This window comes from Meles meles, chromosome 1 (assembly GCF_922984935.1).
Source record: "Meles meles chromosome 1, mMelMel3.1 paternal haplotype, whole genome shotgun sequence".
NCBI classification, from domain to species: domain Eukaryota; kingdom Metazoa; phylum Chordata; class Mammalia; order Carnivora; family Mustelidae; genus Meles; species Meles meles.
In genome coordinates this window covers 204,126,551-204,144,913 of record NC_060066.1, presented here as the reverse complement: position 1 = coordinate 204,144,913, position 18,363 = coordinate 204,126,551, and the positions used below count along the sequence as shown (strand labels likewise).

Sequence of the window (18,363 nt, the reverse complement as noted above, 5' to 3'; positions counted from 1 at the left end):
CTGGAGGGGTGAGAACGTTCTAGAGTTTGGGATGGTGGTTACTTAGGTGTTCACATTCAGATTCATCACACTGTGTTCTTAAGAGTGCATTGCCCCATAAGACTGCCACTGTATTTAAAACCAAATCTCTGGTGGTGTTCACCCGTCACTCCCCTCTGCTCCATCTATCCAGCCACGGGGTCCCCTTCACTCTTCTGGGAATACGCCCAGCTCAGCCCACCTCTGTGACTCTGCACTGGCTCTCCTTTCTGCCTAGCACATTCTTGCCCCAGATAGTCTCAAGCCCTCTGCTCAGAAGGTCTTTCCTTGAACACCCAATCTCAAACAGCCTCTTCCTCCTGGGCCCATCAACTCCTTGCGTGGTATTATTTCCTCTTATCGCATTTATCTCAACCTACAGGTGTATTATGTGTTTCATTATTTGCTGGATCCCCCACCGGAATTGAAAGTCCTTGTGGGCAGGGTCTATACCTGCCTTGTTTGCACGGTGCAAGGCTCAAAACAATCCCTAACATGTTACTTAGTAAGCACCTGCTTAATAATTAATTCATACTTTTCTGGGTTGTTGTGAAGATTAAGTAAGGCCAATACACACAAAGTGCTTAGCATAGTGACAGGGTAAGTACTCAGTCAATATCAGCTATGTCATTATTCACCATTGTATCCCCTACATTGCCCCGCATAGTAATTGACACAGATTTGGTGTACAATAAAGAACTACATGTAGAGAGCAGATGAATGAATGGGTGGGTGAGTGGAATGGTAGGTTTATGGGTGGGTTTGTGATGGTTGGATGGATGGATAAGTGATAGATGGATGAATGGATGAGTAAATGGGCTAGATGGCTGGATGGCTGAGTGAGTGAGTGGGTAGGTAGGTAGATCAATGGTTGGATGGGGTGGATGGGTGGATGGGTGGATGAATGGATGGATGGATGACTGGGTGGATGGATGGGAGGACTAGATAGGTGGATGGATAAGTGGATGGATGGATGGATGGATGAGTGGATGGATGAATGGATGGATGAGTGGATGGATAGATGGATAGAGGAGTGGATGGATGGATGGATGGATGGATGAATGGATGTATGAGTGGGTAAGTGGATGGATGGATAGGTGAGTGGGTAGGTGAGTGGATGGATAGATGAATGGATAAGTGGGTGGGTGGGTTGACGGATGGATGGATGAATGGTGGATGAATGGATGCATGCATGCATGGATGGGTGGATGGATGCATGGATGGATGGATGGGTGGGAGGATGAATGGGTCAGTGGATGAATGGGTAAGTGGACAGATGGATGAGTGGGTAGGTGGGTGGGTGAATGGATGGACGTTTTAGTGAACACCCAGAATTCCTGGAAAAGCCTACAGGGACTTTTCCAAGAGATTTCACAAGGCTGTTGTAATGCTCTGGAGAGGTAAGGAGGGCAGCTTACATAATCAGGGTCTTTTGCTCTCCTCTGGGCAGATGCATACCACTTTACATTTCATATCATAGCCTCCTATCTGTCCCCCATTATTACTTTCAGAGAAATGCCTCAAATAGTGTAATACCCTATTCTCCCCGCTCCGGGTAAGGAGACCGAGGCTCAACAGTTTGAACGAACACATCCGAGTCAGGCCACCAGAGAGCAGAAGGCCAGGCCCCAACCTTGGGTCTCTGGACCCCTGCTCTTTCTGGAGATCAGGAAAAGTCCAGGGGCTGAGAACATTCCTTTTGGACCCTCTCAGGGCTGTGTTTTAGGAGCAGGTGTGGGGGGAGGGGGCAGGATACAGCTTCCAGGAGCTTCTGGTGGCTTTCGGGGGGGAGGGGTGAGGGCGGCAGAAGCGGGCCTGGCTTGTGGAAGCAGCATTCGATAGGTAGTGGGGTTAGGGGGTGTCGTGGAGGCCCACCTGCTGCAATCACTGGTAGTTGCAACGGGAGCTCAGGATGGAGCTCAGAGGGAGGGCGGACCAGACCCCTCTCCTGCCCCCACTATCCCTTGGGGTCAGCTCTGCACGGGAGTCTTTGGGAGCAGGCAGCTCAGAAGGCCAGGGAGGGAGTCTGGCTGCCCCAGGGGAAAACAGCCTCCCTCTCTCCCCACCCTCCCCGCGGCCCCCAGCCCCTGGGCCTCCCTCCGCAGTCCCGTGTGCCACCAAGCCCTGCTCCTGCCTCCCCCTTGATTATGACAAGGCCAGACCTCTGGCAAGCCACGACCCTCCTGATGGCCATGTTTAGGGCCTGCAGAATGGGTTTCGTGGTACCCAGCCTCATAAGCCCCCGGGTGGGTGATAGGCCTGAAATGGGGTCTCGTGCACCTTAGGCTCCCTCTCCCCTCCGTCACTAGGTCCAGGCCTCGTAGGATCAGGTGGCACACAGGACAGTGAGGACAGTGAGCAAATTGACCTGCACAGGAAAGGGGTTCCCGCTTCCTCAGGCGCAGTGCCCTTGGGCGCCCTCTGCTGGCTGCGGCCGGACAGTGCCATCCCAGAGGGACACAAAGAGCGGTCGAAATAACTCAGGGCCACCCCCCCCCGCCCCCCGTGCAGGGCTTGCACCCACAAACTCGCTTCGCAGCCCTTGAGGGTCAACAAAGAAAGGGAGGAGGCTTCTTGATCCCCGTCCCAGGCCCCTCCAGGCCTTGGTTTCCTTACAGGGACAATCCAGAGGTTGGGAAGTTCTAGGAGGTGCTGCACAGGGCCTGTGTGCAGTAGGCTCCCCGCCAAGGCCAATGTCAGCCCTGCACCCCACCGCCTCCCAGACCACCAGCACAGTGGGGCGGGGTGGGCGGCTGTGGGGGGTGGGCAAGGGCTGCTCTTATTGTTGCCATTGTGCACCTGCGGAAAGCAGGTGCAGTGACTAGCCCAAGGCCACACGCCCTAGATGAGAACCTGCCCAGGGATCCCAGGAGCCAGGGCTCCTTTCTCCCGCCGCGGGCGGAGATGGTAGCTGAAGCCTTCCCTACGCTCCCCCTCTTCCCACCCATGCTTCCCTCAGCCCTGTGTGGCACTTCAGAAGCCTGGCTCGTGGTTTAATTAATAGTCCTTTAGTTTCGTTCTCGCAGAATGAACTTGGCAGTGCCTGGGAGACCACCCACATCTGCTGGCTGCTTAGATTTCTGCTAGGAGAGCCCAGTGGGAAGGAGAGGCTGGGGAGGAGGCAAGGCCAGGTGGGGGCGATCCCAGGCCAGCCCCAGGGCCTGGGACAAAGCTTTTCTCCTGCTCCCTCCCCTGGAAGATGTTCGTGAAGAAGTCACAGAGTGGAGCGTGGCCTTCTACTCAAAACCCTGCACCCTTCCTCCAGCCCAGGAAGCCCCAGCCCCCACAGCCCCGAACTTCGGCCTCAGCCCTAGGTCCTGGCTGTTCCCTTCCCCGGAACCCTCCTCCTGAGTTTCGTGTCTCCACTGAAATGTCAGCTCCTGGGAAGGGACTCTGGCCACCACTTACCCTCAGTGCGACTGCAGAACTCTCACGTTCTCCTGGCTTCTGCCTGCGTGCTTGTTTGCACATGGGACCGTCTGCCCTACAGAAGCATATGCCCCCGGCCTGCAGGTGCTCCCAGCTGCACCCAGAGTCAGGCACGGGAGTGGCTCAGGAATGACCTGTTGAACAACTGAAGGCATGAATCTGGAAGAAAGAGCCCCAGGAAGCATGGGAAATTAGCTCCATGGGTGACCTTGGATAAGCCCCTTTTTTTAACCTGTGTGCCTCGGTTTCCCAATCTGAACCCAAGGGGACAGGCTCCGAGGCCCCAGCGGCTGCCCCAGCAGCTCTCTTAGCCCTGCTGTTCTCTTGCGTACCGGATAGCAAGGACCCCGGGTGTCATGCCCTCAAGCTCAAGCTATAAGGGGTCTTGAAAGAAGCGAAACAAGAATGTGAGGAAAAGGGGCAGGGAAGACAAAGGCCCACGGAAGGAAATGGTCCCTCCACACCTGTCTACCTCCCCTGCCACCTCCAACCTAGGGATTTCAGAAAACCCCACTGGGCAGATTACCTAGAAGGAGCCCTGGAGCAGAGGGGAGGAGAGCTGAGTTCTGTCCTGGCTCCTCCTCACTGTGTGACCTTTGGCAAGTCACTTGCCCTCTCTGGGCATAGTGAACCCAGCTGGGCAGGGGACAGGAACAGCAGAGTCCCGCCTCACCAGGGTTTAGTGCAGGTGGGAGTTTGGGGTGCCTCAAGCAGTCAAGGCTGTGGAAATAGTCACCCCCCCATTCGCAGCTGAGTTGTTTCTGGGGTGGACTGCTTTTGAGACATCCCTGACTCCACTGTCCACTGGGCTTCTCTGCCTTGACTCTGGTCACGCTGGCTTGTGTCTGTCTTTCATCCTTACTGTGCGTGAACCCACAAGACGTCGTGGTCTGGGCACCACTGAATGCCCAGCTCTCAGACAGGCTCTGACTGACTGCAGGGGACTTTCCTTGCTCAGTCTCCCCTTCCCCATACCTACGTACACCTCTCTGACCTGGCCTTCTTCTCCTTACAGTTGCCCCCAAAGGACCCAAAATCATGATGACGCCCAGCAGAGCCCGGGTTGGGGACACAGTGAGGATTCTGGTCCATGGATTTCAGGTTGGCCTCTCCCTGAGCATCTGGGAGGCTGGTGGGAGGGGGTATGGGTGCCAGTGAACACAGCATCCCAGGCAGCATGCTCCAAGAGCCTTCCCTTGACCTTCAGCACTTCCGCAGGCCTCCGTGTCCTGGACTATGGGGCAAAATTGGCCTTGATGAGGAATGGCAAGATGTGCATGCATTTTTGCTCTCCCATCCAGAGCTCACAGCAGACACAGCTCATGGACCCTGACCGTCGGTTGAGTCCTAGAGTCCTTCTCTTCCTGGTGTCCCGGGGCAGCCACTGCCAACCCATGGGATGGCCCTGTGTTTCCAGTCCTGGCCACACCAGGCCTCTGACCCCTTCCTGCACGGACAGAATGGATCCTCCTGTGACCCGACTCCCCCCACCCTGTCCTGACCCATACAGAATGAAGTCTTCCCGGAGCCCATGTTCACATGGACACGGGTTGGAAGCCGCCTCCTGGATGGCAGCACCGAGTTTGATGGGAAGGAGCTGGTGTTGGAGCGGGTTCCCGCCGAGCTCAACGGCTCCATGTACCGCTGCACGGCCCAGAACCCCCTGGGCTCCACCGACACACACACACGGCTCATTGTTTTTGGTACGCCGCCCTGACTGGGGATGGGAAGGACGACCAGGGGCCGCCCTGGCCGGAGCTGTCCCAGGGAGGAGGGAGCATCAAGGGGCAGGATCCCCTAAATTGGGCCCGAGAGGATGCCCTATGTGAAATACTAGAGTTCCGTGCTGGAAACCAGAGAGCTCTGGGTGCAAATCCCAGACCCAGCCCTTCCTAGCTGGGCAACGGTGGGCAAGCGACGAAACCTCCCTCAGTTACTGCATCTGTAGAATGGGGCTGACGTTAACCACCCTCCGAGGCTTTCAGCTGTACCGAGAGCTCGCGCATCATGCCACGTGGTGGGGGCTGGGTACCGGGAAGCTCTTTTACCGAGTTCTGAATGCCGCCCCCATCTGCTTCTCTTCCTGTTCTTTCCAACAGAAAACCCAAATATTGCAAGAGGAACAGAGGACTCCAATGGTAAGTCCTCACTCTCAGAGCTGTTTACCTGAAAGCGAGTGATTTGCAAGGCTCCAAGACGCCCTGGTTCCCCAGCCGCCCCTTCGCATCCCCTTGCCTTTCCCTGGAGCCTCAGGCAGGCGACTCTCTGCCAGTTCAGCAGTCTGGGTCAAAGGCAGTCAGGAGTGGGTGCTGAGGCAATAAGGGGGGACTCAGAACCCCAAACCAGCCAGTGGAGATTTCCAGGGACCTAGTGTGCCCCCTTCCTCCCCACCACCATTATCCACAATGAACTCCAGCTCTCTTAGCTCAGAGAATTTAGGGCCCTGGCCCCAAGAGGATGCGTCCAGAATTGACCATAGGGTTGCGCCTGCTCCCCCGCCGGGCTCAGGACCACTCCATAGGGCAGTCAGGTGCCTCGGCTGGAGACTTTGATACTGTCCTCCTGGAGCTGCCACGCCATGGCACCCAGACCCTGCTCCCCAGCCCACCAGCCCTCCCCTCCTCACACTGAGCCCACTGCACATTTCACAATGGAGGTCCCTGCACCTGGTCCCCACTGGATGATCCCATGGCCAGGAGGCTCAGTCCAGCAGCCCTGGGACAGAGAAAGGGTCACACCCATTTTGGTGCGACAGGTGGCAGAACTGGGATTTGAGCCCAGTATATCCTGTTGCTGAATCCAGACTCTGGGGGGGCCCTTTGAAACTCTGCCATTCCGGAATCCACACCCTGCCACGCCCATCCGGGTCGGTGGCCCTGACCCTGATCCTGACCCTGACCCTCCTCCATGCCGCCCAACCCAGGTTCCGCTTCTGGCCCTCCTGGCGTCCGGCTCACCTTGGTGCTCGCCCTGACAGTGGTCCGGGAGCTGACGTGAAGGCTCGGCCCCCACTCCTGCCACTCCACCCAGCACTGACATCTCTGCGATCGGTTTTCATTTCTTTTCTAAACTATTTCCAGTCTGTTCTTAGTCTCTTTCTGTCTGTGTCTTGGCTTCTTCAGTCAGTTTAATTAAAACAGAACAATTTTCCCCACCTTTGTCTGTGGCTCTGAATTCTTCATTTATTGGGTGACCGCAGCTGTTGGGACGGGCATTGGGGAGGGTTGAGGAGGAGACGGAAGAGGCGCTCCTCCCAGGAAGGGGAGCAGAGCTGTACCTCATTACCTTCCCCCAGTCTTAGCTGCTGGATGCGGGAAGTAGCCGGAAACTGCCAGAAAATCCAAGGCTCCTTGGGGCCAAGTGTAACAGTCAGCAGTTACCACAACAGTGCTGTATACCAAAACAACCCAAACCTCAGTGGTAGGCAACAACACACGTTTATGATTATTATGTGCAGGTTCAGGATGAAGCTATTCCGCTGATCTAGCCAGCTCATGGCAGGTGCATTGCATGAGGGAGTGAGTGGACCAGCACCTCTCAAAGGCCCGGCTGTGGGTCAGGTCCTGTGCTAGTCATCCAGGCTACAAAGACAGGCAAGATATCCTCTTACCCTGAAAGGCTCATGGTCCAGTGGGGGAAAACATTTACCCAACTAGCAGAGGTAAGTCAGTGTGATGAATGTTCGGCAGCTCCACCCCACCCAGGGCTGTGGAGCACTGACCTGGGAGAGATTCATACCACTGGGGTAGGAGAGGCAGGTTGGAGGAAACCAAAGAGACCAGATGCCATAGACAGATGCCAGAAGCCAAAAGAGAGGTTGGCCAGGCAGAGAATGGAGGAGAACATTTTAGACAGAGGGAATGGAATGAGCAAAAGCTTAGAGGGAGGACAATTTATCATGTTCTGTGGGGAAAGACAAGAAGTTATATCAGTGCTTCCCAAAGTACATTAATTTATTCGACAAATATTTATGAAGCAGGTGCCATGGGTCAAGGAACGTGACAAATGCTGCAGGTTGATGAGGAATGGAGTCATGTGGCTCTGGTAGTTGTCAGTTTCCACAATGCTGCTGCATAACAAACATCCCCAAACCATCAACAAAGGCAGCTTTTTATTATTTCTGTTATGCAGCTTGTCTGAGCCAGGTTGAACTGATTAAGGCTGGGCTCCCTTTCGCATCTGCAGTCAGCTGGGGCTTCCTGGGCTAGGGTGGCCTTCCCTGGGATGACTTGGCTCTGCCTCATCTCATTTGTCATCCTCCAGCAGGCCAGCCCACGGAAGGCAGAGGGCCAAGAGAGAGAGCCAAAGCATACAGGCCCCTTGGGGTCCAGGGGAACCCACACTCCTGTCCCTTCTACTGATTTTGTTCACCAGTGCAGGTCGAAAGGCCAGCCTAGCTTTAAGGGTTAGAGAAATAGAGTGGACATTTTAAAAAAAGATTTTATCTATTTAGTTATTTAGAAAGAGAGAGTGCACAGGCAGAGGGAGAGGCAGAGGGAGAGGGAGAAAATCTTTTTTTTTTTTTAATATTTTATTTATTTGACAGAGAGAAATCACAACTAGGCAGAGAGGCAGGCAGAAAGAGAGGAAGAAGCAGACTCCCCACGGAGCAGAGAGCCTGATGTGGGGTTCGATCCCAGGACCCTGGGATCATGACCTGAGCCGAAGGCAGAGGCTTTAACCCACTGAGCCACCCAGGCGCCCCGAGGGAGAGAATCTTAAACAGACTCCACACCAAGCTTGGAGTCTGACTCAGGGCTCCATCCCATGACCCTGAGATCATGACCTGAGCTGAAAAACATGAAGTCACATTGTATAATGTATGGACATAGGGAGGAGGCAGAGTTAGAACCATTTGGGCCACCTATGTGATCCATTCATTCAATAAATATTTGCATGCCTGCACGTTGCAGGTGGATAGCGACACTGAAGCATATGATTTTTAAGTGTTAGGTGCTCTCAGATGTTCATCAGTATAAACATCCGGGCCAGATCAGCAGGCGACAACCACACAGTACCACCAGCCCCCTCATCCTACTTCCTTCTCCAAAGCTCTGTTCTGTCTCACTGGAGCCACCTGCCCCTTTCTGCTGCCTGCCAGCAATTTACCTAAGCTTCTGTCACACAATGCCTTTGCCTGTTTTCTGGAAGGAATAAGAAAAAAAGATTTGTTCCCTCTCTTTGCCTTAATAGAGGGAAGCCCATGTAGGCATGAAATTGGAATTGCTTTGCCCTATTAACGGTACGGTCGTTGGGCTCCACTGACCCCTGAAGTGCATTAATATCTCAGCAGCAAGTGGATGAAGTACATAATGTGGCCGGGGACACGCCAGAAGAAAACCAGCTGAGTGCCCTGGGGGATGGGCTGGCCGCCCGCTCTGTACTCCGAATCTGAGGACCCGGTGGCCCTGAGCAGACTGGAAATAGTGCTTTGTTCAACCTGGGATTGAAGGGAGGGATGCATAGGGCAGAGCCCAGCCTCAGAGGGCAGATGGATCCTTCATTTCTTTATCTGCTCCTCTCATCACTCATTTGACAGATCTGAGCATCCCCCCTGGCCCGGGCCGATGCCAGGCGGGGAGATGCAGATCGTGCCATCGAAGAGCTCCCAGTCCATCTGGAATGACAGACTGAAGGGGAAAGGACTGCAGTCCCACGTAGTACGTGTTGGAATAAATAGATGAGAGAGCACGGCGGGGTCAGAGAAGGAAAGAGAGATTGTTCTCACTGGGGAAGGTCAGGGGAGGCCTCTAGGAGGTGGTGACATTGCAGCCAGGCTTCGAAGGATAAAAAGTCCGTTCTGCAAACTTCAGTTTAGCCCCAGTCTTCCATACCCCTGAGCTGTCTCTCAAGCACCAAACGGGACAGGTTGTTGCGAAGCGGAAGGCTGCAAGGTGGCTTTGTGTCTCCTGAGCGCATCCGTCTTAAAAAGGGTAGACCAGCAGACATACAGCTGCTGATCAGGGCCTGACCACAGATGTCCTGACCCCTGGAAGCCCCAGCTCTGCCCACTGCTCTTTCGAGACACAAGTGAGTTCTGATCCCCGTGCACCATCCACAGGCGTTTCCTCCCTGACCCCAGCCCCTTGGTGCTCCGGTTTTACAGAGGACCCTCAGGCTGGTCGACTGTTTCCCCAGCCTTCTGCCCATGGTGCCCATTGATCCCTGGGCCCGGAAGACCACCTACTGGGCCTCAAGGGGGCCACTCCCCTTCCCCATACCCAGCCTATGGGCCAGGCCGTCACTCCTCCTGCTGGGGCTCTCAGAGCTGGGCTTGTCACTAGGAAGTGCCACGGGTGCCATCTGCTGTCTCGAGTGGGACCACCGTTCTCTGGCCTGGGTTCTCAAGCTGTGAACAGCTCAGGTCCCCTCCCCCAGCCCTCAGGTCACAGGAAGTGGGGGAGGCCCACGACACTCCCCCCAGTGCTGCCCCTGCCAGGAAGGAGGGTCTGTGCCAGTTCTGTGGGTGGCCCCTTGTCACCACCTGCTCCTCAGCCCTGGGGTACCGACCCCCCGCAGCACCTCACATGGCTCTTCTGCCCTACTTGCCTCTGTAGACTGGAGGCCTCCCTCTTCCTGTTCCTTCCTGGGCTGGGCTGTCACCAAGCAGGAGCATATCTGGACTCCCGCCTCTGGAGATCCGCCTCCATCATGGGCATCTCTGCCCAGGGTCACAGCCACCTTGTCCGTGGGGAGATGCGGAGCAGTGAACCGTCGCCCCTGCTCAGGGCTCTGGGGCCACACCAAGACAGGGACCCAGGGTTTTCAGGGTCGCCATCCTGAACTCAGAAAAGCCATCGGTGTTATGGAATGCACCCGTGTACACAGAGCTGAGAAAACAAAACCAAAACCAAGGGTCCCTGGGCTCTGCCCCCGTGGGGGAGCTGAGAGCCCCAGGCAGACCCTCAAACCTGGATGCGTGTCTCTACTTTCCCAGGGCAGCGTGGATGGGTGGCCGACTTGGGGGAAGACTCCCCCAGGAGCCCTGGCTTCCGGTGAGAAGGAAAACGGGGTGCACTGGGTGGGGGATGGGGTGGAGAAAGGGGCGGCGACCCGGGAAAGATGCTTGGGGAGCTGTGAGTCAGACTCACCCTGGGATCAGAGATCCTGGGGAGACAGGAGGCTCTTCAGAGGGTCTTAGAAGTGAGGGATGGAGAGGACTGAGGGGGGGGTCCCTTGGGGAAGACTCTGGAAGATAAACCTACAGTCCTGTTAGGCAGCTGCAAAACAGAAAAAGACCAACAGTAGGACTGAGTGAGACGAGGGGAAAGCTCAGGTGGGTATGAGCGGAGCTAGAGGAGAGACAGAGAGACAGACACAGGGAGGGGCAGACAGAGGGCACGGGAAGGCAGGGGAGGAGCGACAGAGAGAGAAAGGGAGAGGGGGTATGAGAAGCCAGTCCGGACACAGAGACAAAGAGGGGGAGAGAGAGAGAGACAGTAAGGAAAACAAGAGACAGAGACGGAGGAAGAGAGCCTGGCCCCGCAGCCCAGCCACGGAGGAGGAGCCACAGACCAGAGCCAGGAGTGAGTTTTCCAAAAAGCACTTAAGCTGTTATGTCAGCAATTATGCCCTTGGCCTCCTCGGGGAATGACAGCCTTGAGTGATGGATGGAAGGAAATAGATCTGCAAAATACATGCATTTTTGTCAAATGGGCTCAACTGTCAGCACCAGGCTTAAATGTCAGCGCGCAGAGCAGAGCCCTGGCTGCCCGCTGCACGGACCCCGGGGCGGGGCTTCCTGGCCGCTGCCTGGCCTGTGCCTCACTCCCACCCTTCCCCCTCGGCCCTCGCCTCCCACCCGGGCTCGCCCTCCCTCCCGCCTGGCATCCACTGACCCTGGAGTTTCCTGGGCCCCAGATAGAAAGTCCTTTCCTAAGCTGGTGCCCCTGACCCACCGCTTTGAATTCCACCTCCTGCAGGGAACATCCTTCTCTGACCACAGGGAAAGTCCTTAAATCCCAGCATGAGGGGATGGGACTCCGTAAGGGGGGTGCTCAGAGCGGTCAGGCACATAGACCTGGGTGCAAAGTCCAGCCTTGTTATGATCCGTGTGACGTGGCCACTTGGCTTTACCTCTCTGTGCCTCCATTTCCTCTTCTGTAAAATGGGTGTTCGTGGCCTTCATCTCAGAGAGTTCAACGGATAAAGATTGGAAAGTTCTTCCTTAGCGTGGGGCTTGGCATGCCCAAAGTATGCCATGAGCCTTAGCTTTGTCGTCCTTACAGTGCAATAGGGACCCAGTCACAGCTTTCGAGCCAAGGGTGAGAGCATCAGAATCATGGACAATGCTCAGAAGCAGAGAGGAGAGTATTGGTGGTGGAAAGTTCTAGGTCCTCACTACTCAGTGTGGGCCCCAGACCAGCATCTCCTGGGAACCTGATAGGAACACAGAAGCTCAGACACCCCCCCCACCCTGGAACTGCTGAACTGGAATCCATATTTTAACAAGATCCCAGGTGCCTGTGTGCCAGCTCAAGTTTGAGAAGCCTGCTCTTGGCACAGGGAGACCAGTGGTGGGGGTTACATAAGCCGTTCAGGGGAGAGAGTCCTTGGAGGTCATCGGCACCTGGTAGAGAGGAGGGATGTGTCAAGCCTTGATTATTTACCGCAGATTGGGCTGGATGCTTTAACCCTTAAAACAATGCTACCTCCCTTTCTGAATTCGGAGACAAAGCTCAGAGGGGCAACGCGAACGGCCAAGCACAACACACCGTGTAGAGCGCACCCAGGTCTGGTCCCAGGTCTGATCAGCAGCCAGGTCTGATCGCAGGGGCAACACTGGGTAGTGGGGCTGGAGAAGGGTCAGGCTCAGGGGGGAACCCTCAGACCTTCGGGAATGGTGGTTAGTGAGGACGAGGGATCAGTGGTAACGAGCCAGAGGTCCTTTGCGAGCACACTCAGGTGGAATAAAGACCCAGGAATGAGAACACAGGACAGTGACAAGTTTGACGCGGGAGCCATGGCGACATCCAGCAGATCTGGGGTCCAAGAGCCCGTCTGGGATCATCTGTCTTGAAAACAACAAACATGGATTAAGCCCCGACCATCTGCCAGGGCTCCGTCACACTGGTTCTATGGACAGAGGTTCCCTATACTACAGATAAGCAAGTAGAGGTTCAGAGGTTGAGTCGTTTGCATAAGGTCACACACAGCCCAGAGGCACAGCTTTGAGATCGAAGCCTACATCTGCTGGGATAAAGAGCTCATTGTCTTGCCATCGCACTAAGCCAAGGATAATCCATGCTTGAAGTGGCCGAGGCAGGGGGGTGTCTTGATTTGGGTTCCCCCAAAAGCAGACCCTGAGACAATCATTGGATGCAAGTAGTTTATTGGGGAGGAGACCCAGGAAGCACAGTGAGAATCAGGCAGCTGGGATAGGGAAGAAAGGAGAGCCCTTCTCGGGTGGTTCATGGGCGAGTTCCCAGCTGGGCACTGGGGTCTTCACTCCAAGGGGAGCCTTGAGATTCTTCACGCAACCTTGAGATTCAGACTGGCCCCACTAAGAGACAAAGAAGCTGGAATGGTTCTGCACCGATCGCTGCAGCATTAAACCCCACACCTCTGGCTGCCCCACGGAGGAGGGCTGAGCTCACCCCTGCAGAGAGGAGCAGATGCTACGGAAGCGAGCCAGAGGCTTGTAACTGCACGTGGCTCCCCCCACCCCCAGGCGCTCAAGCTCATCCCATCCACAGTGGGGACCAGGGTTTGGAAAGACGTTGGGGAAGAAATCTTGGAGGGTTCCTGCTGCAGCTTGGCCACGTTCTCACGGTGAGATTGCTCAGCCTCCCTGAACTCGGTTTTTCCAACGATGAAATGGAGATGATCACACTTAACTTACAGGATGTGTGGGATAAATGAAATACCAACACTTCCGTATGCAAGAATTTACATAAATATCAACATTCCCATATTTAAGAATTTACCACGGTTCTGGTGCTCGCTCTCTCTGCAGGCACCATGCTGAGAGAGCTGTCAGTCGGGGCCTTTGAACTGCACAACAGAGGAAGCGGTCTTTCTATTCTGCAAACAAGGAAACAGAGGCTCAGAGAGGTTACGCCACTTGCTTAGGTTCACACGGCAAATAAGCCCAGGAGCTCGATCTGTACCTAGGCACAACGCACCAGGTAATTTTGCCTCCACAGGTGAGAAGCATTGTGTAGAGCGAGAACTCAGTTCCTTTTCCTCCGTTCTCCCCAAAAGCTCCACCAAGGCAGATCATTCTCCTAGATATTCTAATGATCTCAGGCTGATCGGCACAAGCCGCAGTACAGTGCGGTGGGAAGGAGGTTAGCTCTGCAGCCAGGCTCCTCTGGGTTCAGGATTCTGGCTTGGCTCTCAACTAGCTGTGTGACCTGGGGCTCTTCGCACACCCTCTCTGTGTTTTGGTGGCCTGTCTCTCTACATAATGGGAATAAGCGTTCCCTCTTCGTAGGGCTGAATGTAAGCGTGTTTATGAGGTACTTAGAAAGCTGTCTGGTGTATAGTATGTGTTCAGTAAATAACACCTGTCATTACTCACTTGGCCCCAGATGCTAACATTAGTCTCCAGGTTTTAGTGCCAGATCAAAGAGATCTCGTGGGGCTCCTTCCCCTTCCCCAAGGTCAATCCCAGCATAAGGGAAGGGGAATGGAGAAGGAAAAGAGTGGGGAGAGAAACTCATCTTTACCAACTCACATTCTTTACAAGGTTGTGTCCATCAGACCACACAACAGCCGCGCAAGCACTACTTGGACCCATGTAATAAGCAGAATGAGACATGAACGTCAAGGGGAAGAAGGATTTCCCAGCATCACACAGCTATGAGTAAGCGGTGACTCTCTCTCCCTTTTCTGCTTCTACTCAGTGGGGTGACGTGGCCACCGCACCCCCACCGTCTGCGGCATAAGACGTAAACCGCTGCCAGCAGGGGGCGAGGGCCACACTCCTCCATGGCCAGAGACCACTGGAGAGAAACAGGAGAAAACATTCTCTGTGGATGCCCAGGGCAGACCCTCTATGTGCTACATAAGGTCCACCCCTCACCCCAGCACCAGAGAAAAGGCTTCTTCCTTCCAGCTAATTCGCAAAGGCACATTGAGTTGCAACCCATATGACAGCTGGGAAAACAGGTCCTGCACAGCTCCGCTGGGAAGCTTCCTACAGGTTAACCGCAAAGTGAAGCCCAGAACCTGCGTTGCCTCACCGCTGCCCCCTATCGCTTTTTTCTGGAATTACACTCAACTGAGCTATTTCCACCTAGTCAAGAAAATATTAACTCAGCCACTGGGCCCCCCTTTCTCTCCTTCTGCCGTCTCGGAATCTGTACAAGGAAAGAATTCCAGGGCAGACCAGTCTTGCTCGTGGGGGCTGGGGGAGGTGCTTCTGCAGCCTGGTCAGGCCTCCCTGGAAGTGGGTCCCCGCCCCCAGGAGGGCCTGAGGCCTGAACCCAGTGACCCCTCTTGCCACCACCTCCTGGGCATGGGGCCAAGCCTAGCCTGCAGGAAGGGCTACCTACACTCAAAGACAATAGCCTTGACTTTGGAACACGGCACCATGCCCGGCCTCCCAATGCTCTGATTATTGGGGCTTCTAACAACCCCAAAGGCTTTTATTGGAGGTTCTGGCTGAGGGACTGAAGCAGTCCAGGTTGTAGACAACAACATTGCCTCACTGCAAGCCTGCTCCCACCTTATTTTTTTCTCAATTTCCCCTTAAATATATGCATATATGTGTGCACACGTGCACACGCGGGTGCGTGTGTGTGCGTGTGTGTGCGCGCACGCGTCCGTGTTGAGGTTGTTCCTGGGGGACTATTAACTAAGAATAATTTATCCAAGAAATTTGTTATGTTAGAATTACCAATTAGATATGATTATAACTTACCATGGCGAACACCGCACTACTGTTGGAAATCTGAATCCCATTAAAATCTAATTAGCATATATTAAGTCGAAGGCGGTTACACTGCCGTGCACCAGCACATTTGAGCCGCGCCAGGCTGGACACATGGGTTTGGTGCTCCCGTCAGCATGCGGGCCACGTTGCCCACAATGCCCAGGTGTGTGCGAGGCAGGCGGGCTTGGGGCAGCTTTTCTGATCCTAAGCTGGGACCAGATGGTTCACGCCCACAGAGAGGGGCAGCTTTGAAAGTGGACATGACATTCAAGACTCTGTCCCAGGACGGGTGGCCAGAACCCAGGGCAAGGCAGTCAGGGTGTGCTGGGTCAGGGCTCTGGGCTAAGGGAAGGACAGGGAGTGGTTTGGACAGCCCCCAGAGAGCCAGGGAGCTCAGCACCTCCCTGGCTAGCGTCATAGGACTTACCCTTAAGGACGTGGTGGGTCTCGTGTGAGGACGTGACTGCAGTGCCCTCACACCTAGCAGACACTTCGTGGGCTCTTACCAGGCGACAACAGACTTTACCTTCCTGCTCAAACGTCCTCTGCATGAGAACTTCGAGAGGAAAGCTCTAATGTTGTGCCCATTTTATACACGGCGAACCTGAGGCTTGAAGAGGCCAAGGGACATTCTCAAGGCCACGTAGCCACTAAGTAGCAGAAGCAGCATTTGAGCCCCCCATGGCTTTTTTAAAGTCTCTCTCCCTGTCTCTGTTAACAACTTGTGACGAGAATGAATGAGGTCCATGGTTGGGGTCAGACCTGGCCAGAGCCCTCCTCTGCCAGCAGGGGGAGGCGGTGAGAGTAGGGAGCCTGGTACCCCGCCGGCTGTGGGAAGGCATCCACACTCCAGGCGCAGGCTGAGGACCCTAAGATGATTTTCCAGAAAGATTTGTTGAACACCATCATCCCAACCCCCAGTTTTTGAGTTTTTAAGGGGAAAACATTGCTTCTTTTGCTCAAAAGCTTAGAGAATGTAGCAGATCAGATTATTGTGCAGCAAATATTCTCTCCCTCCTCACCAGCTCTATGATGATGTGGACTCCCCTTTTGGTGCCCCGCTGCTGTGGGACGTGGCCACGGGCCTCACTCTGGCCAACAGGATGCCTGCAAACACGCCACAATGCGGGGTTCCACATGTGCTCGTCCACTGGCCCATCTGCATCACCGTGAGAATGGGACTCGGGGAGCCGAGTCTGCAGAGTGGGAGAAATGCCTGCAGCAGACCTGGGCCCAGCCCTCAGCTGGGAGCCACGGCCCGCCCCAATCAGCCAAAACCCCATAGACCGTGAGTAAGGAACACGTACTTCTTGCTAAATGCCACGGAGGTTTGGGCTGGTTTGTTACACGGCAGTAGCTGACTGACATACCAGGCAATGTTACAGCAGCTGTCACTCCTCCCGCCCCTGCCCCTGAGCTGAGACTTTGGATAAAAGAGCTGTTGCTGCCCCCACCGGGCCCTGTGGGTGTGAAGCCTGGAGACTACTGGGAGGCCGTTGTCCCTGTCATCTGTGGGCACCAGCCCAGCGGCTCAGGGGTTACACATGGGGAGAAGATGCCAGGAAGCGGACATCTGGTCAGCATGCTCAGGCTGTCCCAACAGCACCACACACCAGGGGGCTCGACGACCTGGTTCTGCCCTCCCAATCTGCAGGAGGGACGTCCACGGTGTCGCAGGGGTGCCGGCCTCTCTCCTGGGCTGGGCAGTGGCCACCTTCTCCCTGCGTGTTCACACGGCCGTCTTCATGTGCGTCTGTGCCCTAATATCTCCTTCTAAGGACACCAGTCCCACTGCATCAGGGCCCATCCCAATGACCTCATTGTAACTTAATTGCCTCTTTAAAGACTATCTCGAAATCCAGTCACCTTCTCAAGCACTGGGAGTTAGACTTCAACATGAATTCCGGGGGGCGTGGAACACCACTCAGCCCAAAACAACACCCTTTGGAACGAGAGGCCATATGGCTAACTCATCTGGCTCCCGTGGAGTGGGGCAGCAAAGGACCTCGCTGCGGACGGGGGCTGGGCTCTGCGTCACGGTCACACAAGGTTGTCCCCTTTCTTCAACGCTGCCTGCCTAGAGGCGGCTCTGCACGCACCCCACAGTGGGAGCAGAGCGCCCAGACACGAAGGGGAGCAGGAGAGGGACACAGAAGCTCAAACACCTGTAAAGCGAATCTATGCTCTAACAAGTCGGGACCCCACATGGTGAACTTGGAGGAGACGGGACAGGACTGGAGGACGCACAGGGGACCCTTCGGGGTGCTGGTCATTCACGCTCTTGTTCTGGATCTGGCTGCTGGTTTCAGGGCTGTGAAAACCCACTGAGCTATATGTGTTAAGACATGCAAACTTCTTATGTTGATCATACGGTACCGATGTCGACTTTCTGGTTGGGACGGTGTTCTGCGTTCATGTAAGATGTCGCTGGGAAAAGCTGGTCCATAGTAACCCTGCGCTATTTTTGCAACTTCTTGCATGTCTTAAATTTTTCAAAATAATTTTTAATGCTGTTTAAAAAGAACAGTAAAGGCAAGACATTCTAGACTTGTTTTAAGATTTTCCATTTCCAGCCCCAGAAGAGTTGAAATAAATTTTAAATGAAAAAACAAGCAAGAAAGATTAATGCACTTTGCCATGTGCATGTTGTACTTCAAGTAAAAGTTAAAAAAAAAAAAAGACCTCTGCCAGTCTCGGGCTTACCCAAAGGACGAGGAGACTAGTGAAATTCATGGAGGACCTGTTACATGCCAGATATTTCTGGGCCCTTTGCCCAAGTCATCCCCCTCGTTACTCAGAGAGTGAGAGAGATTATTGTGTCCATTTGCAGATAAAGAAACTGAGGCTCAGAGAGGCCAAGCGGTCTGGGCAATGACACACAGCTCATTCAGGGCTCAGCCAAGGTTCAACGCCGATGCGGTCTGCCTCAGAAACCTTGCTCATGTCTGTGCCCGTGCTTAGGTGTCTCAGAAGGACACCTCTCCCACCTCCACTGCCCTGAACTGCCTTGCTCAGCCTTGGGATGGGACACCAAGGCC

The 18,363-nt window shown here is 54.8% G+C and overlaps 1 protein-coding gene across 1 annotated transcript in view; it reads left to right on the top strand.

Annotated features, from left to right (window-relative positions):
• Positions 1 to 6,601, top strand: part of IGSF21 (immunoglobin superfamily member 21) — a 235,192-nt gene extending 228,591 nt beyond the window's left edge. Inside the window, exons 7-10 of the mRNA XM_045998080.1 lie at positions 4,463 to 4,548; positions 4,958 to 5,150; positions 5,547 to 5,585; positions 6,371 to 6,601. Of these exons, the coding sequence (XP_045854036.1) occupies positions 4,463 to 4,548; positions 4,958 to 5,150; positions 5,547 to 5,585; positions 6,371 to 6,444 (392 nt within the window). The 3' untranslated portion in view covers positions 6,445 to 6,601. The remainder of the gene's footprint in view (positions 1 to 4,462; positions 4,549 to 4,957; positions 5,151 to 5,546; positions 5,586 to 6,370) is intronic.
• The last annotated feature ends 11,762 nt before the right edge of the window (positions 6,602 to 18,363 follow it).